The sequence below is a fragment of the Narcine bancroftii genome, chromosome 2 (genome assembly GCF_036971445.1).
Source record: "Narcine bancroftii isolate sNarBan1 chromosome 2, sNarBan1.hap1, whole genome shotgun sequence".
Lineage (NCBI taxonomy): Eukaryota > Metazoa > Chordata > Chondrichthyes > Torpediniformes > Narcinidae > Narcine > Narcine bancroftii.
This window is the reverse complement of record NC_091470.1, coordinates 85,198,528-85,223,808: the sequence shown is the minus strand read 5'-3', so window position 1 is coordinate 85,223,808 and position 25,281 is coordinate 85,198,528. Positions and strand designations below refer to the sequence as shown.

Here is a 25,281-nt window from a genome sequence, read left to right as displayed (position 1 = left end):
TGTGTTATGAGAGGTGTAAGATAACATAAAACGATAGATGTTCACAATTGTAATAGTGCAGTCCTTTGATTTTTCTGATTAATAGTTTCATCAGAATGTTTGCTTTTTTTTTACCGACAGCAATCTCACCTGCAAGCACCAGTTACACCGAAACCATCAGCACCTTAAGATATGCAGCGCATGCAAAGAATATTGTCAATAAACCACATGTTAATGAGGTAGGAAAGCAGCAGTTATTTGGAATGTGTGTGCTTAAAGTCTTTTTATTTTAATGACCAACTGCTTGTTGACTTGATGGGTTGATTTTTTGTTTAGTGAGGTTTTGAGCTTCACAAAATCAATATTTTTGCTAGGTAATTTAAAGATACAGCACAGTACCAGGACATGAGCCCTTGTCTCCCAATTACACTCATATGACCAATTATGTGGGAGGAAACTGGAGTACCCGAAGGAAACCTATGCAGACAGAGATAACATAAAAACTCCTTATAAACAACCCCAGACTTGAACCCGGATGCTGGTTCTATAATAGTGTTGTGCTAACCGCTACACTAAACTGAGCAGAAAAATGCCAGGCTCATTAACATTCCATAATCATACTTGAAAAAACATACAAATTAGATTGTGAGTTGTCCATTTGGTCTTTCAAGCTTATCCTGCCATTCTATGTGATTAAGGCCAATCATTCAGATTCAGTACCCTCTTCCTGCTTTCTCCCATTTTCAAGAATCAGTTTATTGTCATAGTAATAAAGCAGTGTCCTATTACATGAAATTCTCCTTTGCGAGCTGTAAAGCAGACAAATTTGCCACTGGCAGAAATTGCCGAGATGCCTCTTACATTTCTTAGACCGAGAAAGAGAAGCAAAAGGGAGTCCCCAGAGTCACCGAGTGTCCGTACTTCACCTCCAGTGCTTCTGCAGTGACACAGATACCAGTCCAAACCCCTGGCAACCCAAGCTCCAGATCCAAACCTCTGACACAGTCAGAGATCCTTTGGTACCCCTCCGGTCAATTCAAGCCAGTCTCCAGTTGTCTGCGGCGTGAGTTTCCCGACAGCAGTCTCCAGCAACCCGCAGATTCAATGGGTTCCTTAACTCGAGTTGCCAACAGCCTGCCACAGAGCCCCCTCACTAGTCCACCTCCATGGTCTCAGTCCCGTGGGTCATCTGTTCTGCTTTTCATTCTTCCTGTTCTCTGGAGCCCTGCTCCAGTCCTCCGCTTTCCCAGGGTCCTCAGCCCCTCGTGGCAGCTGCTGATTAATAGGTGCCACCATCTTGGCGCAGACCCCGAGGTCACGAGATTGCAAATAAAACCATTGTCAGGTCCCTCAAAGGGCCATTCTGACGGCAGTCAATTGGGCAGTTGGACCCTGTAGGAGTGCTTCATCTCCACTCCCTCACTCCCTACGGATCCCTGCTACAGCATCTCCAGCAGCCCCGCCATTTTCATTAGTTATGGATTTCTTTAGCCATTAGTATATATCCAGTGGCCAAGAAAGCACACCAATGTCTTTACTTCCTCAGAGGCCTCTTGAAATTTCCCATGTCCTTAGTGTCCTTTATTAATATTTAAAGATGCACCTTGTCAAATTAATTCCAGCTTGGTGTGAAAGCTGATGTGCCAAGATGGCAGGAAATGCTTTGAGAGGCTGTTCATAGCCAGAATTAACACGTACCTCAGCAAAGATCTGGACCCAATGCAATTTGCCTTTTGTCACAATCGCTCCACAGCAGATACAATATCGCTGGCTCTTCACTCAGCTCCAGATCACCTCAAAAACAGCAATTCATACATAAGGCTGCTCTTCATTGAATACAGCTCGGCCTTCAGTGCTGGTCAAGAAGCTACAAACTCTAGGCCTCTATACCCCACTCTGTAACTGGATCTTTGACTTTCTCATCAGAAAGAGCACATTTAGTACGAATTGTAAATAATATCTCTTCTTCACTGCTTATCAACACTGAAGGACCCCAAGGATGAATGCTTGGCCTACTGCTCTACTTGTTATACACCCATTCTGTATGCCCAGGCATAATTCCAATGCCACCTACAAGTTCGCAGATGACACCTCTGTTGTCAGCAGAATCACAAAGAGCAGTGAGGAAGCGTAAAGGAGGGAGATAGATCAGCTTTTTAAATGGTGTAATGACAATAACCTTGTGCTCAACATCAGCAAAACCAAGGAGATGATTGTGGACTTCAGGAGGAAGCCAGGGAAACACAACCCAGTCCTCATCGAGGGCTCGGTAGTGGAGAGGGTCAAGAACTTTAAGTTCCTGGGTGTCAACATCTCCGAGAATCTGTCCTGGAGCCTCCACATTGATGTAATCGCAAAAAAGGCTTGCCAGTGGCTGTATTTTGTGAGGTGTCTGAGGAGATTCGAAATATCATCGAAGACTTTCATAAACTTCTACAGGTGTACCGTGAAGAGTATTCTGGTTAGTTCCATCACTGCCTGGTATTGGAAGTGCCAACTCCCATGACAAGAATTAACTCCAGAGGGTTGTTCTCTTAGAATGCCACATCACAGACTTCATTCCATCAAGTACATCTACATGAGGTGGTGTCTTAAAAAAGCAGCCTCTATCCTCAAAGACCCCCACCACCCAGGCCATGGCCTCTTCACTCTGCCACCATAAGGAGTCTAAAGATGAACACTCAAGGACAGCTTCTTCTCCGCTGTGATCAGATTCCTGAATAATCAATGAACAAAAGACACTGCCTTACTTTTCGTGCACTATTTTTTTATAGTAATTGTAATATGTTTATTTATGAATGTTTTCACTATGATTGCTGCTGTGAAACACCATATTTCATGACTTGCTCATGACAATAAATTCTGATGAGTTGTTAATGCAGTTCAGACCATTGCACAAACCAATCTTCCCTCATTCAACTCGATCTATATCTTGTACAAGTTGCAAGCATACTTAGTTGCCCATCCCACTCTGGTCACACACTTTTCTTCCCCCTTCCATCAGGCAGAAAATGCAAGGGTTTGAAAATGGATTCCTCCCAATGGAAGGATTATTTGTATCCTGCTTTTATCAGACATGTCATTTGCATCTTCTCTGCCTGCTATACCTGTATTCCGACTTTCAATGACTAATGCACCATGACAACCAGGTCTCATTACACCTAATTTTTCTAATTTCTCAAATATTAATTAAAATATTAATCTGCTCTCCTATTATTGTCACCAAAGTAGATAACCTCACATTTATCTGTGTATTAACTTTTGAACTGCATTTTTCTTTTTAACACTTTACCTTGCACATTTGTCTTGTATCCTGCACTTTTGTTTTCATGGAACTGGAGCACCTGTACCTTTGTTTTTGTGTGAAGGTTCACTTGCACCACCTGTTCCACCACATTATAGATTAACTTAATATACAAAAGTGCTGGAGCAACTCAGCAGGTCCTGCAGCTACCATAGGAGGCACAGATATATAACCAATGTTTCAAGCAAAAACCAGGCAGGCACCTGAATAAAAGGTTTCGGGCTGAGCTCTTTGTCATGTAACCAATGTTTCTGACTTGAGCTCTTTGTCACATGACCTTTTCTTTCTATATATGTTCATTTGCCTGGGTAGCATGCAAAACAAAGTTTCACTTTATCTTGGTGACAATAAACATGGAATGGTGCAGCATACAGCATGCTTCAACGACAGCTGCCCAGTCGCACTAACTTCTGTGGTGATGAAATGGTTTGAGAGGCTGGTCATGGCCAGAATTAACACGTACCTAAGCAAAGATCTGGATTCACTGCAGTTTGCCTATCGTCATAATCACTCCACAGCAGATACAATATCACTGGCCCTCCACTCAGTTCTGGACCACCTTGAATACAATAATTCATACATTCAGCTGCTCTCCATCGACTACAGCTCAGCCTTCAATACCATTATTCCCTCAGTGTTGTTCGAGAAACTACAAACTCTTTGCCTCTGTACCCCCCACAACTGGATCCTTGATTTTCTCATCGGAAGACCACAGTCAATACAAATCGGAAACAATGTTTCCTCCTCACTGATTATCAGCACAGGCGCACTCCAAGAATGTGTGCTCAGCCCACTGTTCTATTTGCTATATATCAATGACTGTGTGGCCAGGCATAATTACAATGCCATCTTCAAGTCTGCTGACGACACTGCAGTTTTTGGCAGAATAACAGATGGCAATGAGAAGGCGAACAGGAGGGAGATGCAATGATAACAACCTTGCACTCAATGTCAGCAAAACCAAGGAGATGATTGTGGACTTCAGGAGGAAGTCAGGGGTACACGACCCAGTCCTCATTGAGGGCTCAGTAGTTGAGAAGGTTGAGAACTTCATATTTCTGGGGGTCATCATCCCTGAAGATCTGCCCAGGAGCCATCACGTTGATGCAATCACAAAGAAGGCAAGCCAGCAGCTATACTTTGTTAGGTGTTTCAGGAGATTCGGTATGTCATCAATAACTCTTGTAAACTTCTGCAGATGTACCATAGAGAGTATTCTGACTGGTTACATCACAGCCTGGTATGAAGGTGCCAATTCTCAAGACAAGACTAAACTGCAGAGGGTTGTTAACTTGGCCTATGACATCACAGGCACCAAATATCACTATCGAGGACATCTACATGAGGCGTTACCTTAAGAAAGCAGTCTGAATTCTCAAAGACCCCCACCACTCAGGCCACGCTCTCTTCAATTTGCTGCCATTGGGAAAGAGATGCAGGAGTCTAAAGACGAGCACTCAATAGCACAAAGACAGCTTCTTCCCCACTGCCATCAAGTTCCTAAATAATCAATAATTTTATGAACCAAAGACACTGCCTTACTTCTCGTCAAATATAATGTTGCCACAAAAAACCGAGTTGCATGACTTTTTCATGACGAATTCTGATTCTGGAAACAGACTACGCTGAACGTTCCCAAATTAAATTAAAACTTTTGCACACAATACATGTCCCTCTGTTCTCTGTGTATTCATGTATCTGTCGAGAAACCTTTTGAATTCTGCTTTTGCATCTACAGTACAACTTCGATTATCCAAAATGGTCGGGACCGGACCTATTTTGGGTGACTGAATTTTTTGGATAAGTGATCATTTTTTAAAAACAGCCCAGAAGTAACAACAAATTACTTGTATCAATATTTAAACCACAAAAAAAAACAAGGGAAGGCTTTATAGGCATTAAAATAATGTTTAATTCTCACCAGAAAATGCTGACTGTAACGCCACCGCTGATCCCCAACATGTCCCCACTGCTGCTGCTAATCCCTGGGAAGGCTTCCTGGACTGGTGGAACACTCAGTAGCAAGTCGATGGGCTCCTGTCTCCCCATGGGCTCATTCCAGCAAGGGCTATTCTGGCTTTGCATCTGGTTCTTGATTTTGGAGCCCAACACAGACCCAGTCTTCACCTGCGCACACTCCCCTTCCCAACCGTCACTGCCGATCACCAACACCTCCCCACTGAGGTTCCCACTCCTGTCTGGAAGCCTGAGGTCCATGCTCCAGCCTAGGAAGCCACTCTCCTTGATGACACCAGGTCAAGGATTCTTCCGACTGCTTGCAGCTGAGACAGTGGCACGCAGTTTGAGAGGGAGACTTGGAGAGAAAAGTCAATAAGGGTAGTAAAGAAGAAATGGAAAGAGACCTGAAACAAGGACATTGTTGTTCTAATTTCATGTCAGATGAATTTTTTTTCAACCTGCGAGGTCAGTTCAGCTCAGAAAAAAATTTGGATAAATGAAGATTTCTGATTGTTTCGGATATCCTCATTTATCCACTGAGGCACTATCAATCAATGACATTAGACAGAAAGTTGTGATTAATAGGCTTTAATCACCATAAGACATCAGCACATCTCACATGTTGCTGGCCCGTTTCCAAGGCAGGTACTGAGGGAGGTGTTTGGGTGTAACAGCCTTTATGGGGATTTCCGGGAGGGTGGAGTCACTGGTTCAGGGGCGGACCAGCTCATGCAATACAACAATACAGTGGTTGTACCACATTCACCCCTTCTTTTGAAACAAAGTCCGACGGAGTGATGTGATTCATTGTTCATTACAGGTTCAGCCTGCCTGGTAGTCTCGTCTGTTGCTGTGACCGTCGTAAGGTTTGCTTTGGCACAGCTGCTGATTTCCAGGCAGTAATTTGCATGACAGGCTGTAGCTGAAGGGGATTAGTAAGACTGTGGGGTTGCTTGGTCTGGGGTTACTGTGTCAGGCACAATTAGTGGGCCAGTTGGTCAGGGTTACTGTGAGGGTCCCCTGCACGCACCAGGTCTTGGATGGAAACAGTGTCCTGCAGCTTATCCTGGTACTCCTCGTAAGTGTATTAGGGGTTAGCATGGAGGAGGTGGACCTTCTTGACCAGAGGGTCAGTCTTGTAGCATCTGATAGAGCAGAGCAGTACGGGCCCAGAGGTCATCAGCCAGGACGGCAGTGTGGTTCCTGACTCCAACTTCCTGGGAAGGAAAAGAGCCTTTTGTGCTGTGCCGCATTACTAGCAGCACAGTGGAGGGATCTGGTAATATGGAGTGCCTCAGAGAGGACATCTTCCCACCGGGAGATGGGTAGACCTTTCGACCCGAGGGCTAGGAGGACTGCCTTCCTGACGGTGGTGTTCTCCCTTTCTCTCTGGCTGCTCCCCCGGGGATTATAACCCATGATCCTGCTTGTGGCTATGCCCTTGCTCTTCATTCATAAATGAGGATCCCCAGTCACTATGGATATAGGAGGGATATCCAAACAGAGCGAATATGCTATGCAGTGCCTTTATGACTGTGGCCATTGTCACGTCCGGGCAGGGGATGGCGACGGGGAAGCAGGAGTATTCATCAATGCTATTCAGGAAATATACATTCCTATTTGTGGATGGAAGCCCCTTGAAATCCATGCTCATCTATTTGAAGGGATGGGTGGTTTTGATAAGGTGGGTGGCTTTGGCTTTGATGAGGTGTGCTTTATCTGGCCGATAAAATTTGGGTTTACACTCGGCACAGACCGGGCAACTCCATGTCAGCTCCCTGATATCCTCATCTGAGTAGGGGAGGTTACGGGCTCTAACGAAGTGGTAGAGCCCGGTGACCCCTGGATGGCAGGGATTGTTGTGGAGGGCTTGGAGGCAGTCCAACTGTGTGTTGGCACATGTCTCCTGGAATAGGGTATCGGGAGGCTTGTTGAGCATCCTGGACCGGTATAATATCTTGTAGCTGTAGGTGGATAGCTCAATTCTCCACCTCAGGATCTAGTTGTTCATCATTTTTCCCCGTTGTTTGTTATTGAATATAAAAGTGACTGCACGTTGGTTAGTTAGTAGGTTTTCCAGCCAGGTAGTGCTTCCAGTGGTGCAAAGTTTCCACTATGGCCTGGGCCTCCTTTTTGATGGCTGAGTGTTGAGTGGAGGGTTTTGGAAAAGAAAGCCACTGGCCTGATTGATTGTGGCAGCCAGGGCAAAATCTGACACATCGCTCTCCACCTGGAAGGGGATGGATTCATTCATGGCATGCGTTAATGCCTTGGTAATGTTGCCCTTGATGCGTGTGAATGCTGTTTGGGCCTCCACTGATAGGGGGAAGGTGGTAGATTTCACCAGGGGGTGGGCTTTGTTTGTGTAATTCAGGACCCACTGGGCATAATATGAAAAGAAGCCCAAGCACCTTTTCAGGGTCTTGAGGTATGGGGCAATGGGAGTTCCAACAGGGGGTGTATGCAGTCAGGGTCAGGCCCAATGTCATTCTCCACCACACAACCCAGGATGGCCAGCCATGAAGTACTGAACATGCACTTCTTTTGGTTATAGGTTAGGTTAAGGCTTTTGGCCATCTGGAGAAATTTCTTCAGGTTAGTGTCATGGTCCTGCTGGTCATGGCTGCAGATGGCTACATTGTCCAGGTAAGGAAATATGGCCTTGAGTCCATAGTCATCCATTATTTGGTCCATCTCCCTCTGGAAGACAGATACCCTGTTGGTGACCCCGAAAATGGTAGAGGTGCTGGACAGATTGGTAGTTGGTGGTAGGTCGACTTAAGGTCAATTTTAAGACCCGTTTACCGTGTCGGAGATGTGGGGGAGTGGGTAGGCATACAGCTGGGTGAAATGGCTGTAGTTGATGACCATGCATTGTTTCTCTCCGCTGTTAACAATCACCAGCTGTGCCCTCCAGTGGCTGGTGCTGGGTTCTATGATCCCCTCTGCCAGAAGCCATTTGACTTCTCCTTTGATGAAGGCTCTGGCTCCAGGACTTTATCGCCTGCTCTTGGTGGTGACCGGCTTGCAGTTGGGGCTGAGGTTCTTGAACTGGGGTGGCAGTGGAACCCAGAGGGTAGAGTTTGGGGGGTGGAGGGCTGGTGGTTTAAGAATTTGCAGTTGCAGGCCGTGAGGTGTGGGGCGTCAAACTGCATTGGGCGCTTGTTAGCTGACACTAGAAGTCCAGTCCCAGTATGACTGGTGCGCAGAGCTGTAGCATGATAAGGAGTTTAAGGTTCTTATCCTCCATGCCCTGCACAGTCATTGTCACAGTGCAGCAGCCAGGGATCACAGCCAAGTGGGATATGGAGGCTAGGGAGACTTTACATTGTGCCAGGGAGTAGTGCGACACTGTGCCCGGATGAATGAAGCTCTCCGTGCTCCCTGCATCAAATAACCAGTTTGTGATGCACCCATTCCATAGCCCTCCACTCCCTCCCATTCATGTACCTGTCTAAATTTTTCTTCATTGTGAAAATTGAGCCTTCATTCACTTTAGCTGCCAGCTCACTAAGTACTCCCACCACTCTGTGTGAAGAAATTCCTGCTAATTTTCCCCCTAAACTTATCTCCTTTCACCCTTAACCCATGTCCTCTGTTTGTATCTCACCTAACTTCAGTGGGAAAAACTTACTTGCGTTTACTCTATCTATACCCATTATAATTTTGTAAATCTCTCAAATCTCCCCTCCTTACTCCAGGGAATAAAGTCCTAATCTATTTAACATTTCCCTGTAACTCAGTTTCTCGAGTCCCAGCAACATCCTAATAAATATTTTTCTCCACTTTCAATTTTATTGATATCTTTCGTGTAGTTTGGTGGCCAAAACTACACACAATGCTCCAAATTTAACTTCATTAATGTCTTATACAACCTTGCCATAACATGAGAACTGATTTATGAAGGCCAATATGTCAAAAGCTCTCCTTAAGGCCCTATCTATCCTTAATGTCACTTTGAGGGAAATGTGTATCTGTATTCCCAGATCACTCTGTTCTACCACACTCCTCAGTGCCTTACCATGTATGTCCCACCTTGGTTTGTCCTTCCAAACTACAGCACCACTCTTGTCTGCAATAAATTCCATCTGTCATTCTGCAGCCCATTTTTCAAGCTGGTCTAGGTCCCCCTGCAAGGTTTGAAAGTCTTCCTTGCTGTTCACTATACCTCCAGTCCTTGTATCATTTGCAAACTTAGTGATCTAATTTAGCACATTATCATTTAGGTCAACCATTCTCAACTGTTTTTCACCTATGCTCCCTTGGATTCTGTTCAAGTTTATGGGCCCCATTCCTTTTGAAGCTGTCAAGTTTTGGTTTTATCCATACTTCTTTCCTACAAAATACATTAAAAAAGATTTTAAAAATATTTGTGTTACATGAGATGTAAAGAAAACAAGGCTTTTGCTTAAATGTGCTGTGGCCCCCATTGAAAATAGCTGATCCAGATCAAGGTTCATGAAATAAAGACAGGCCAATATTACACAAAATTTAATTTTCTCTGCCATAAGGCAGACTGATTTGCCATTGGCAGAAAGTCTCTTACATTGATAGAGATGAAAAAGAACAAAGGACTCAGCACTGATCATTAAAGTACACCAGTAGTCAAGAGGCCTCCAGTCAGAGAGGCAATCAGCCACTATCACTTTTTGGCTTCTCCCAGAAATATTAAATGGCACTATCTTCCTATTTCTTGCCTCATGAGCATGTTGCACTAGTAGTAATCCTGATTTTTAACCTACTACCTAGCTTCCTGAACTTATTCTGCAGAAAGACCTTGCTAGAATCTCTATTAACCTCCCTTTGACAGAGTCTCAAGAAGTAAAGACTCAGTACTTCACCTCAATCACAACACTTAAATATCAAGCTTGGCTTCTCCAAAAAACGGCAACTCCAACAATTTGGTTTAATTACTTAAAGAGATTCAATGATCGGCCTCAGCTGCCTTCTGTGATAAAGTTCCATAGGTTCACCACTCTTATGGGGAATAAATTTCTTCTTACTTCAGTTCTAAATAGGCACCCTTAGGCTCTGACCCCTGGTTCTAGTCTTCTCCACCATCCAGAAACTCGTTCTTGCATCATCTGACCAGTCCTGTCAAAATGTTCTTAGTCTTAAAGAAGTCTTTTATTCTACTGAATTCCCAGGAACCTCAATTGCTGCAATCTCTCTTTCTCTCTGTAGATCCTGCCATGCTGGGAATTAGCAGTGAACTTTCACAGTATTTCCTCCACGGCAAAATTGTCCAGTCAAAAATGAAAATATTCACAATATTCAGCACAGTAGGATGTCCTCAGTTCGGGAGGGAGAGGTATTGTCACACACTGAAGGGAAATGGAGTAAATCCAGCAAACAGACCATACATGGATGTGATAAAACAGGAGAGGAATACAAGGCTGAACCATGTCTATTTTTAAGCAAGGAGTCTGAACTCGTAATGCAGATGAACTGAGAATGTGCTATTCTTACTATCACAGAAATCTGGATGAAAAGGTGCAATGATGAAAGGGGTGGTGGCAAAGGCAGGAGATGATAGGGAGGGAAGGGACAGCCACTATCAGGGGAGTAGCGAGGAAGGTGACATGGCTGTGGAATTGAGTCTGGGTGAGTACACGGTAATAGAGCTTGAGAGCAGCAGGGATTACAGATGGGGAGCAGTGAGAGAATCCCTTTGGAGAGCAAAGGAGAACTTTTTCAGGGTAGGCATCCTTTGAAGAGCTTTCACAGAGTTGTGCATTAGTCAGAGTAAATCATGAAAATCTGTAGACACCGTGGATGAAGTAGAAACACAAAATGCTGGAGAAACTTAGCTGGTAAAATTTAGCGAAGGTAAAAATACATAACTGACGCTTTGGGCTTCAGCTCTTCATCAAGGTATGAGAGAATGTCAGGGGTTGCTGCTGTCTCCTCCTTCCCTTCTCCACCTATCACCTTCTGCCTTTGCCAACCCCCCCCCCGCCCCATTATCTTTTTGTTTGGACGTCTGCTGACATTTTCTCATACCTTGATGAAGGGCTCAAGCCTGAAAATACGGTTATGAATTTTTTGGAATATTTTATTTATAAATTTTAAACCACATTTTGTGGTTACAATGAAATTACATTTCATTAAATTCAAAAATTATTCAGAAGGTTATACATGTGGTATATATAAAAAAGAAAAAAAACCCTACTCCCCCTCCCACCTCCCTCCCCTCCCCCAAACCCCTAAAAAGAAAGAAAAATGAGAAAAAGATTGAAGAAGGACAGAATGTCAAGGGAATAAACATTTATAACATAAATTCTAATATTGGAGATTACCAAGAAGTGAGGTCTTCAGAGAGTTTGTCAAACGTACAAACCCATATTTTATAAATATGGGTGCCGTATTTTCCAAAATGTGATTTTTTTTGTAAACTATATGTAATCTTCTCTAATGATATACCACTACAAAATTCTGCATGCATTTCTTTCTATACCTAAATTTATATCTGACTTCCATGATATTGCTATACATTTCCTAGAAACTGCTAAAGCAATTTGCACAAATATATTTCGATGCATAGTTAATTTTAAATAGGTCTTATAACCTTAATATTACTCAATAAAAATAACATCAGATCCTGTGGGAACTTGACCCCCATAATCCATTCCAAAAAATTATTGACTTCCAACCAAAAATGTCTGACTTTAGGACGTTGCCAAGTACAATGCAAAAAAGTTCCAATCTCACATGCACTCCTGAAACATAAATCTGACATAGCAGGTCAGATTTTTTTTGTGGTCAAATGTAATTGATGCAAAAAAATTGTATCTTATATTTATGATTTTTGTCTTATTAATTTTACATAGTTTCATCCAATCTTGTTCATTTGTTTGTCTATTTAAATCTATTTCCCATCTTAATCTCGATTGATGCACCCTATTTTGGGGTCTTTCCATTGAAGTAAATGATAAGTTACAGAAATAAATTTATTTACATTACTATTACAAATCAGTAACTCCAATTCAGTTTGACTGGGTAATGTCAAACTTGGACCTATTTTACGAGACAAAAAGGCTTTAACTTGATAGTAACAAATTAAAGTATTGTTAGGCACATTACATTTATTCTTCATTTGTTGAAATGTTATAAATTTCCCATTCTCAAAACAATCCTCAATCTTCTTAATACCCATCTGCATCCAATTCTTCAAAAATTGATTATCCATTGAAAATGGAGTGTCTATTTTGACAGAGGAGCATTTTTCAAGATATTAAACCTTACATACCTATTTCATTATCAATATTCATAATTCAATCAGATGTTTCAAAATAAGTGTTTCCCTATTTCCTACCAACATTTTAGAATTCCATTTATAAATAAAATCCTGTAAATGTATTTCTCCTATCGCACTAAATTCTATATTAACCCAAGCAGAGATTTTATCTAAACAAAACAGTGCATTAATAAATCTCAATTGAACAGCTTTATAGTAATTCTTAAAATGGGGAAGTTGTAAGCCCCTGGTTATGTATTTTTACTTTTGCACTGTTTGACCAGTAGCATTTCTCCAGCATTTTGTATTTTTACTACTTAGAATGCACTGCCAGTGAAAGTTGTAGATGCAGGTACAATGACAGCATTTAAACATAATTTGGATAGGTGCATAGATAGGAACAGTTAAGAGACATATGGACCAAATACAGGCAAATGGGATTTGTTCAGATGGGCAACTTGGTCAAGTTGGATGAGTTGGGGAAAATTTCCATGAATGACTCAAAAATTCCTTGTTTGCCTCCATTTTTTTAAATAGTGGGATTGCATTGGTTACTAGTAAGTCTATAAGAAATGACAACTAAATGCTTAAACTATTTTAGGGGCTACTTCAAGTCTGCTGCAATACACCCTGGGAATTTATTGGTCTTCAATCACATCAATTTCCCTATTGCTTTACAAATGGATTTCTTTCAGTTCCTCCTTCTCACTAGACCCTCGGTTCCCCAACATTACTGAAAGGTTACTTATAATCTCTTTTGTGAAGAAAGAAACAAAGAATATATTCAAATGGCTTGCCATTTCTTTGTTCCCCATTATAAGTTCCCCTGCTTCTAACTCTAATGAACCAACATTTGTCTTCAACCATCCCTTTCTCTTCACATAGCTAGAGAATCTATCAGTTTTTGTTATCTGTATGCTTACTATCTACTCTATTTGCCACTAGTAATTAATCCCTTTTAGTTTGCAGCCATAATGTGAACAATGCTTAAGATGCTCTCTGATGTTTGAAGAATCACCAAAGTCCAGGAATTCCTACTTCTGTTCCCTAAGTTACTCCTTAAAATCCATCAATTAGCCAAGCTTTGTTTGTAAATAAAATAAGAACACTACTTGCACTTTCTAGAACAGGAATACATTTGACATCAACATTTAAACAATGTCTCAACTTTAAAATTCTTGAATTTTTCCTTTTATCTAATTCCTTCTAATCACTGTAATATCCATTAGTTCTATTCCACTTCCGCTCAGATGTTGTGATCTGCCCAAATGTTATTCCTGCATGGTTGTTCAGCTGCCAAGACCACAGACGCAGGAATTTGCTCTGTATTTATTTCTTTTTTGAAAACATTTCTGAAAATCACTTTGAACAAGATTTTGATCATTTGCACTTTTGTTGCCTTGGTTTGGTGTCAAATTTTGTTTGGTAATGCTCTTGTAAAGTGACTTTGGAGATTTTGTATTGTGGCTTAAGTCTAGCCGTGGATGTTGTAGAATGATTAATATCATCTGGGTTGTAACAAGAGGTGTGTTATATGTGGTTTAGTAGCACCAATAAACTGGTATTCTGTGAGACTATGGAGTAAAATCCCTGTTATCTGAAATTCTGCAACTGGCCACCTCAAACAACCACCAAAATGTATCAAGGAAAATAAATTTAAATAAATTAGAATAATTAAAAATGTAAATAAAACTTTAAAATTTTAAAAAGTAAATATTCTCTGAGGTAACACATAAACCTTTGGTGAAGATGAAAGCAACTATTCAGCCAGCAGAGCGCCTTGGTCGTAATTTGCTTGTGGTAGCTGTTTGAATGAAGTTGGAGTCGCCCAGGATGAAAAGCTGGTTGATGCTGCTCACCATTAGGGTGACTCCTTATCTTTGCTTAGTAAGAGGATCTTTATTAGTATATTAGTAAGGCTTCATCTATAAACTTGGTGGGGGGAGGATTAATTATGATAGCGGCACATTTAGCATAGTGGTTAGTACAAAGCTGTTACAGCAGTAGCGACCAGGTTCAAATTTAAATTTTGTCATTTACCTGATGAAAATTTACTTTACATAATTAAGGACTACAATGCTAATTTTTTTGTTACTTTACATTTTGTACTCTTTTTCTCTTTTAAACAGTTTATTCTTAATGCTGATGTATTCGTTTGGCATTGTAAGAGTGAGTCTCAGTCAACAGGAAAACTCACTTATCCGGTATCTGCCGTATACCAGGGGTTTTACTGTAATGGGAATTGTTAAAATAAAATAATTAGTCAAATTTATGCATTTCCCCAAAAAAGTGCTCAAAAACATGCAACAGGTCAGGCAGCATCTGAGGAGAGAGAAAAAGTTTGTTTCCAGTTGAAGAGCCACCTTCAACCTTTCCACTGATGCTGTCTGACCTGCTACATTGGGTGTTTCTGTTTTCATTTTAGATTTCAGAATCTGTACTTGATTTGACTTTCAAGGAATCTCATAACTGATTTTTAAATATAGTACGTGTAAAATATCATTGTGCTAGACATTGTTTCAACATTTTATTAAGGTCCTGGGCACACATTCTTCTCCTTCCTCCAGAGGGAAGAAGGCTTAAGAGTGTGAAAGCACGCATCAACAAGCTTAATTTAAATTAATTTTTTTAAAAATTTAGATTGTTTCTTTCCTGCAACCTTCAGGCTCCTCAATTATTCCCAATACAGTACCCCTGAGCATAAAGCCCTGCAAAAGGTAATGGACACAGTCCAGGACATCACAGGCAAATCCCTTCCATCATACAGGGAATGCTGCCATCAGAGAGCAGCAGCAATCATCATGGATCCACACCACCCACCACATGCTCTGTTCTGGCTCCTACCACCTGGAAAGAGGTATAGGTGCCACAAGACTTTCACCACCAGGTTCAAGAACAGCTTCTACCCTCCACCATCAGACTCCTCAACAACAAACTCAATCAGGGACTTTATTGTGACTTTATTGTTTGTTTGTTTTCCTTTCTGTATTGCACAGTCAGTTGTTTGTGTAGATTGTCTACAATTTTTTTTAAATTTTGCACTACCAATAAGTGGTAATAACTGCCCACAGGAAAAGGAATCTCAGGGTTGTATGTGATGTCATATTATGCACTCTGACAATAAATCTGAATCTGTAATCACTCTGCCCTTGCTTTGAGCCAGTTGGTCATACTTTTCATTATAAACCTATACTCCATAAATTGTTCTATTTACATGGCTGTATGAATTATAGAGATAACCTGTTAGCCTGTTTGAAGAAGAACCCTTTTCACTCTACTAGATATTTTTGTGACAAATAAACTTAACTTAAACTTAAAAGGTTCTTATCTTTTTTTTCAGGATGCTAATGTAAAGCTTATTCGAGAACTGAGAGAAGAAATTAACAGATTAAAAACCATGCTGGTGAGTTTTGGATTGGTAAATTGTGCTTTTTTTGTTTACTGAAATTGAAAAAAAAAACTGATATTGGCTTAATATTCTTTAAAAATACAATGTTAAAAATATGATTAAATAAAGGTATAGGAATTGTATTGGGGACTATCTGGTCCGTAGTTTCATTAAAATGATTAGATGTATACATTATAAATTAATTAATGGTATTTTCTCTCTCCAACTGTTTGTCCCCACCAGCAGTTTGGAAAATGAGTGAAAATTATTTATCAAGCATTTCTGTGATGGTTATATTCAGTGTTTATGAAATTATAGAATTGTTTATTAGATGGTGCCCCATCCATTAATTGACAGCAACAATTATTTGTATTGACACAGTATCTTGTGGTAGAGTTAGAATCCGAGAGGCTTTGGAGGGAATTCCAAATCTTGAGGTAGCAGAAGACGATTATACTATACTGACTATATTTCCTACTCCACTTTCCTCTAAAATCAAGGTCATGAAAAAAACCCTGGCTTTCTTTTGTCCTTTTCCTTCATCATCCCTATTTACATATGTATATTGCAAAGCCTGATGCCAAAGAAACACGTTGGGAAGATGCAGAGTATTTAGGAATGGATGGAGATTGGTCAAATAGAAAGTGATGAATGGTGAGTTATTCAGAGATGTGTGATGTTAATTATTAATAAGAATAGAAAGAAGAGAACCCTTTTCCAGTAATATGAAGACAGGTCTACAGGATATTTAGATGTCTTGCCACAAATATGAAAGGTAAATATTCAAGGTCATTGGTAATTTGGCTTTGATTTGCAAAGACAGCAAATCTTGCAGGGTCTTAGTATGGCTTACAGGTGTTGTAATGAAAATTTATTTGATTTATAATAATGGGATTGTTGTCAGAGGATCAATTAAGTAAGATTGGTTTGTGATAACTAGAATTTAGAGCAGGAGAGGTGAATTCATTGAAATGTAGCAGATTTGTGAGAGGTCTTGACATGCATGTTCAGCCTGCTTCCTCTGACTGAAAGGGGATGAAACTTCTTTCAAAAAGATGTTACTTGATTGTGAAATGAGACATTTCTTTAACGGAAGTACTGGTAGATCTTTGGAATTTTCTATCCTAAACAACTGCAAATATCCAGTGGTACAGAGAGGAAAGTATAAGGCTGAGGTAGATGATTATTTGAGCTTGAACAGTAATGAGGAATTCAGATGAGAAAGTGAAGTTGAGGTTCAACATAAGCCATGATTTTACAGAATGATGGAGCAGACTTAAAGTGATGCTTGGGCTGTTCCTGTTCCTATGAACTTGAGATGTAAACTCTTTTGTGCACTTTACAGGAGTATAACTTGGCAGCTTGACCTTCTGTCAACTGACCACTGCAGGAAAGGAAATGTCATGTAAAGTACAGATCAACTGGACACATTGTTTTCAATATCAGTGAATTTTGGGTGCTTTTTAATTTTTCTCAAAGATGACAAACTACACTGTATTAAAACCATAACCATGGGTTAAAAAAAGGAAAGTTTAGCATTAATCCTTAGATTATTCCAAATATCTGCATGATCAGTGGGATTACAGAAAGTTTGGCTATTCTTCAAGTCAGTATGATGTCCAACTGAGATCATAATTATCCAGTTAGTATCTTGAGGTGATGTTGGTTGTTGGATGGACGTTACTTAGGAGAAACATGTTTTGTGCTTCGAGTAGGGCCATGAAATTATTAATGGCTACCACAGCAATCAGATAGCACCCCCATCAATCCAACACTCCCTCAAGTGAATTAATAATCTAGATGATGTGTTTGTTGGAGTAGGTTTTGGGTGATGACTGTGGAAACAGTGAAGGGGGAAGTGGAATGTATTACTGCTGAGTTTAGTCCCATGGGAAAAGAAATTGATTTAGGACTGGAGAAGAAAAATCAGGTTCATATAGTGGTATTTTTTTAGTGATAAAGTGAATAATTTAGATTCATCATGGGTAGTATTTTTTTTACTGGTTTTAAAGGCATTTCTGTAATTTCTTGACAAGGGAATGGTGCTTGAAATACTCGCTCATCCGGATGATCATCTTGGAATTCAAGACTGTTACAATAGGAGTGTGGCAGTGATAGTTCTCAGTAGTCACGTGTCAGTGTCCAACACTGTTATAATCCTCATTGAATGAATATTTCAGGCGGTCATTTTTGCACCAGAATATAAACATTTATTAATGTTGATCTTCGGCATATTTTGCAGCGAAACTTGAGCCCTTTAAGCGATGAAAATGATGAGAAAGATGGAAGCCTGACAGAAATGCTACTTCAGAATGAACTAAAGGTTAGTTACTTATCTGCATGTTGTGAAAAGAAAGGAAGCTTTTGCATTTATGAAATAATTTTGAAACCCTCTGAGCAATCCTTAGAACCAGTAAAGTACAATTGAAGTTATGAAGTGAAACCAGAAAGTCTACTGATGCTGTGGATGTAGTTAATGCACAAAAATGCTGGTGAAACTCAACCAATGGTTACATACCTTTGTCAAGGTCTGAGCAAAAAGCATACAGGTGCCTGAATAAAAAAGCAAAGGGAAGAGGGGAGAATGGGCAAAGGGAGGAGCACAGGCCAGCAATCAAGAGACCATAGATGGAGGGATACATGGCTGTGGAAGTGAGTCTGTATGAGCATGAGAGCAGTAGGGAGCAGTGAGAAAGACTCTCACAGAACACCCTTCAAAGAGAGGAGGAGAACTTCTTCAGGGTAGGCATCCCTCAAACAGATTTCAGAGTGGACCAGCTGAATGGAGTGAAACAAGAAAGTCTATAGATGCTGTGATTATAGTTTATACACAAAAGTGCTGGAGAAATTTAGCAGGTCCTGCAGACTCACGTCTATAGCCACGTATCTTTCCACCTATATGTGTCCACCACCCTTCCAGTAGTGCGCTCCAGACCCCAGTAACCCATATAACCATATAACCACTTAAAGCACAGAACAGGCCAGTTTGGCCCTACTAGTCCATGCCGTAACAAATCCCCACCCTCCTAGTCCCACTGACCAGCACCCGGTCCATACCCCTCCAGTCCTCTCCTATCCATGTAACTATCCAGTCTTTCCTTAAATGTAACCAATGATCCCGCCTCGACCACGTCTGTCGGAATCTCCTTCCACATCCCTACCACCCTTTGCATAAAGAAATTTCCCCTCATGTTCCCCTTATAATTTTCCCCCTTCAATCTTAAACCATGCCCTCTAGTTTGAATCTCCCCCACTCTTAATTGAAAAAGCCTATCCACGTTTACTATGTCTGTCCCTTTTAAAATCTTAAACACCTCTATCAAGTCCCCTCTCAATCTTCTACGCTCCAGAGAAAAAAGCCCCAGTCTGTACAACCTTTCCCAGTAACTCAAACCTTGAAATCCTGTCAACATTCTCGTGAACCTTCTCTGCACTCTCTCTATTTTGTTTATGTCTTTCCTATAATTTGGTGACCAAAACTGTACACAGTACTCCAAAGCCTTGTACATGATTTAGATGATTTATTTTCCCCTCCACTCAGCTCTACCAATTAAAGTCTAAGCATCCCTATTTATTGTTCACTTCACAAAAAAAGCAAGATCATTCATTATTTCCCTGTGAAGGCCTTTCAGAACATTAAACACCTCGGTTAAATGTCTTCAGAGCCTCATTCTTTCCAGGTAAAGCAGCCTGACCTTGAAGACCTCTTCTTTTGGCTGTAATTCTGTGGTTTTGACAACATTCTCATAAATGTTCTCTGAGCCATTCCAGTCCTTTCATTCTTTTTGCAATTTGGTGATCAAAACTGTTCACTGCTGGAGCTGTTATAATCCTCATTGAATGAATATTTTATACAGTTCTCTCGTACCCTGTATCTCAGCTAATAAAGACAGGTCTTGTGTCTTTTTAACTACCTTACCTCATGATCCTCCTCCTTGCAGTGATTTGTGGATAATCCCTCCAAGGACCATCTGTCTCTCCTCTCTTCTCTGTACTTTATGTTACATTATAAAAGCAAGGAATGCTGGAAGCACTCAACATTTCAGGTCAAGGACCCTTCAAGATAACTAGAAAAGTTAAAAACAATGGAATAGTTAGGTTTTAAGTTGCAGACAGTGAGAGCACAGAGATTCAGAGTGAATGTCTGCAATAGGATGCATACCAAAGTAGATAGAGAAGTCAAAAAAATATCAGAAGGGTAAATTGGACAGCGAGTAAAAGTGACAGAAGATTGGAAGTTCAGGATTACACTTGAGTAAAAGTATTCTGCAAAGTGATCGGCATTTGCTATCTGCAGTGTAGCGGAAACCACATTTTAAGCGCAGAAAGCAGTTCACTAAATCGGAAGAACATAGAACAGTACAGCACAAGAACAGGCCCATCAGTCCACTATGTCTGCACCAAAAATAATGCCCAAATTAAATTAAACTTCTGCTGCTTTCACATGGTCCATATCTATTCTTTGTATATTCAAGTGTCTTTCTGTATGTTGCTGTTATATCTGCTTTCCCCTTGGCAGTCTGTTCCAGACAACTATCACTCTTGTGTAAAAAAAAAACTTGCCTCACACGTCTCCTTTAAACCCAGCCTGTTGATCCCTGACATTTCTTTGTTGGAATTAGATTTAAGAACAGTGCAAATGATTTGCCATTTCATCTGAAAGGACAGTTTTGGGTATCTGCTGAATGGGAAGGGAAGAAATAAAAGGGGAGGTTTTACATTTCCAGCAGTTGCATGAAAGTTTTTTGTGACAGAAATATACAACACAATACAGGCCCTTTGGCCCACAATGTTGTGTTGACTCCAACAATGCCTAGTTTCCCAACTGCACAACCCTCCATTTTTCTTCGATCCATCTCATAGTTTCTTTAAAAAATCTTGTGTACCTACCTCCACCACTGAGGAGCCTGTTCTTGTGCGGTACTGTTTTGTTCTTCCGATTTAGTGAAATGCTTTCTGCACTCAACATGTGGTTTCCTCTAGACTGAAGAAAGCAAACGCTGATGACTTTGATGCACCCACCACTCTGTGAAAAACCTACCTCTTGCATCCCCCCTGTAGATTCCAAAATGAGTCATTTTTTTCGTGTTGGTCCACGTAATTCCCAAAACTGAATACAACCTTTAAGGGACAAGCTCTGCGAGCATTTCCAAGAAATAATATTTAACAAAATAGGAAATGCTGTTCCCCTCACTTAATTTGTCATCCCCAAATATATTACCTCACTCTTCTTCAAAACTATGTAACCTAGATTGATTTACCTAGATATTACTGTCATCTCTATTAGGTGGACCAGCTTACCAAAGATTGGACAGACGGATGGAAAGACACAAAAGCAATCATGGAGGAGTACTATGTGGACATAAACAGAGGGAAAACTGGTGTAATTGTTGCCTCCCAATTACCTCATCTCATAGCAGTGGATGAGGATATACTAAGTACAGGTGTTTTCCTTTATCATCTCAGGGTAAGACTTTTGAATTGATCCAGAGTATTTTGTTTCCATTTTCAAAATATATTTAGTCTCTTAATGACAATTTCTTCTCCTTCCCATCAAGATCTCACGTGCTTATGTTAGTGTAAAGCAGACTGTGGGACATGCAGGTTCACTCTTTAATTTTGCTGCATCTATATGTTCAGTCCTAACTCAATGCAGACTGTCAACGTTCATGAAATGTAGTAATTTACTATTAGTATTCTGTTGATTGTACTCCTGTACAGTATGGATCCAATCGACCTACAACCCCCATATGTTTTGAAGGGTGGCAGGAAACCCATTCAGACATGAGGAGAGCATTACAGTATGTTAATTGTATTTAATACTTGGGTATTAATTAGTGATTCAATAATCCTGACAATAATGAGGACTATAGTCCTGGTGGTGATTGTGATACTATTTATATTGGCATTAAAACAATTCACCATCTATTTTTTTCATATTTATGCTTTAAATAAGCATGTGTTTTGGGAAATCCTTCAAATTTCAGCCTTTTGTTGATCATCCTGCAAATGGAAGACTATTATTTAAATTTAGACATACAACACGGTAACAGGCTCTTCCGACCTACATGTCTGTGCCGTCTAATTGTACCCAATTGACCTACAACCCCCATATGTTTTGAAGGGTGGGAGGAAACCAGAGCATCAGGAGGAAACCCATTCAGACACGAGGAGAGCATTACAGACCACGCCGGATTCAAACCCAGGTCACTGGCACTCTAACAGCGTTGCACTAACTGCTACGCTAACCCTGGCACAACAATCTATTAAATGACCTTCTACTTGATATTAGAGTTTGTAGAAATGATGAAGCAAGATATTTTGCAGTGAATTTCAAATTGACATTTACATGGAAATGAAATGAAATTCCTGGGCCAGTGATCATTTTTGTCTTATTAATATGTATGGGAAAGAAACAAGATTATGATTGAGATAGGGCTGCGATAGAGAGTGATCAGGTTATAGAATTATGTTAATTAATTGATGAGAAAAATATTACTATTTATAATATTTTCTTCTTTGAATTATCTTCCTTTTTCTCTTATTTTGTTTGACTTGTTTATCTTCCCATTGGACCTGCTGAGCCGTAAGTAAGGATACGATTGATGACCAGTTGTCTTTTTCACATGTTATGCCTGATAAACTTAAACTGTTTGCTGTGATAAATTTTTGTTTGTTATTTTCAATGATATTAAAAGTGTGTGAAAGTAATATATGAAAAATATATTTCAGTTATATGAAATAAATATATCTATTTCCATTTAGTGGGAATTGAAAATAATGGTATCACTGCATGGGTTGGGGATCATCTATGGAGATAAAACAGAGTTAATGTTACAGGTTAATAAATTTTCACTGGAAAAGTGAGAAAATGAGAATGTTTTAATTTGGAGAGGGGAAGGAAATGTCTGATGCGGTGGAGACTCATGTTCTCCAGGTGACAACTCTTTTCTCTTGGTAGCTAAGAGCAGGAAATGAATGTTGGTTAATCATAGTTGGTTTGTTTAGAGATATATAATAAAACATGAGTGTTGACAATGGAGAGAAATAACATGTTGGAACTGTGAGGTGCAGAACCTGGCTGGAAATTCTTAGGCAGCATCTGTGGAAAGAGAAGCATTCATTTCATGTCACAGGTGAATAAGCTTGCATCAGAACTGGAAAGGTGGGTTATCTGGAAATTATTGCATTTAGGATTGAACTCCAGAGTTACAACATACCACACAGAAGGTGAGGTGCTGATTCTCAAAGTTATGTTGGACTTTATTGGATCAGTAGAGGAGACCAAAGACAGATATTGAATTGGGAGAGAAATGGGGAATTAAAGTAACAAACAACTGGAAACTTGGGCACCCTATGGACTGAAAGCAATACAACAATGGTAGAAGTAGAAGTGAATTGCTACTTGAAAGAACTATTTAAGTCCCTAGCTGGTGGGAAGAGACAAATTAGAAGAGCAGGTTTTGTATTTCCTGAGTTGTTGAAAACAAATGTTGGAGACCTGATATAAAAACAGAAAATGTTGGAAGAACTCAGCAGTACGTGCAGCATCTGTGGAGAGAGAATTGAAAAGCAAATAAAATCTGCTTTCACCCATCTTTCTAATAATGCTTTAACACCGAAGATTTCACTGTTTAGAGTAATAGAGTAACACGTTTAAGCAAAAAGTTGAGAACCAGCCTTACATCACTTTTTATGGCATATGTTTAAAAAGATACTTGCAGACAATGGCTGTTTTCCTCCCTGTGGTGTTTGTCCTAATGCTTCTGTGCCCCAAAGTTTGTAATTTGATATGTTCAATTTTAAAAATTCTAGAAAACCTAATCTGTGTCTCGTGTTGAGGTCTAAAGTAACATTAAATGAGTTTCAATGTGTGTGTGCATTACGACTTCGGTTTTTAAATTTAAGTATCAACGACTTTATAAGGACAGCTTTTTTTTGTAACATGTTTATTTGCACATGTCAATGCGGTTATTTCAATAATCTTAAAAAAAATAACTTGTTTATCTGGGATATTTCTGGGAATGTGTTTAATACGTTGGTATGTCTTCACAATTTTAGGAAGGAATAACAAAGATTGGGAGGATTGATGCAGAAACAGAACAAGACATTGGTATGAACAAACGTATTAGCAGCTGAATGATTGTACCTTTTCCGTTTACCTACATCCACTACATAGTTATATGTCCCACAGGTCAATAATGACATCAAGTACCAATTTGTACTAATCCCATTTAGTGGCCTGCACCCTCAGCCTTGGAATTTCAAGTCTTTATCCAAATACAGTTTAAACATCTCCCCTTCAGGCAGTGTTTTCCAGATTGCATTGATATGGATGAAAATATTTTTCCTCAGTACCTTGCAAAATCTTATAGCCATTCCCTTAAGCTGGCTAGTTTTTAAATGCCTTTCCTTTAGAGAAATGCTTCCTATCTACAGACATAATTTTATATACCTCAATTTGGTTTCTATTCAGCCCTCTCAATTCCAAGAAAAAGAAACCCAGCCTTTTGTCATAGGTCTCATAGAATATTTGAGGACCTTTTCCATCCAGCACATAATATCTTTGATCTACTTCCATCAGGAGGGAGATTTAGGATTCAAAATCAGGACTGCCAGGCTGGGAAGTGGCTTCTTTCTGAAGACAGAAGTTCCTGTAACTGAGTAAATTATTTGAAAATGTTTTAAAATATTTAGTTTATATTGCAGCACAATTCTGATAATCTGGAATCGGATTCTCCGAAATCCTCATTTATCCAAAAAAAATTTATATTTTGCATAAACAAATTTGAAATCCTCATTTATCCGAAATTTTTTTGGAGCCAAACTGACCTTATAGATTGAAAAAAAAATTCACCCAACATGAAATTAGAAGTACTGTCCTAGTTTCAGGTAACTCCCTCCTCTCTCTCGTTCCATTTATTCTTTACCTTCCCCTATTGACTTTTCTCTCCAACTCACCCTCTCAAACTGCATACCACTATCTCCAAGTCACAAGTGGTCGGAAGAATCCCTTCTCTCAGCACTATCAAGGAAAGCGGCCTCCCAGGCTCAGTGGTGTTCCCTTCTCTCCCCTGTCTCTCTCCTCTCCCCTTCCTCACCTCACCCCTTTGCTCCCTCCCTCTCCCCTTCCTTCCCTCTCTTCTCTTCCCTCCCTCCTTCCTTGGCACAGCAGAGCTCCTGACACCAAACCCTCCCCTCAGCCTACTACCACACACACACATACTGGATTCCCCGATGTGCATGTGTGGTAGGCTTAGGGGAGGATTTGGAGTCAGGATTTGACTGGGAAAGCAGGAGCCCGCCGACTCACCAGTGAGTGTTCCACCAGCCCGGAAGCCTCCCTGGGGATTGGCAACCAACCAGAACAGGATTCCTTTATTCCCTCCTTAATGAGTTTTTTGAGGAGGTAAC

General features: G+C 40.3%; 1 protein-coding gene across 2 annotated transcripts in view; it reads left to right on the top strand.

Annotated features, from left to right (window-relative positions):
- LOC138753853 (stAR-related lipid transfer protein 9-like) overlaps nt 1-25,281 on the top strand; it is a 299,188-nt gene that overhangs the window by 176,973 nt on the left and 96,934 nt on the right. For both annotated transcript variants that reach the window (XM_069917341.1, XM_069917340.1), the window contains exons 13-17: nt 121-218; nt 15,820-15,882; nt 18,110-18,190; nt 21,155-21,334; nt 23,929-23,980. In XM_069917341.1, coding sequence (XP_069773442.1) covers nt 121-218; nt 15,820-15,882; nt 18,110-18,190; nt 21,155-21,334; nt 23,929-23,980 — 474 coding nt within the window. The remainder of the gene's footprint in view (nt 1-120; nt 219-15,819; nt 15,883-18,109; nt 18,191-21,154; nt 21,335-23,928; nt 23,981-25,281) is intronic.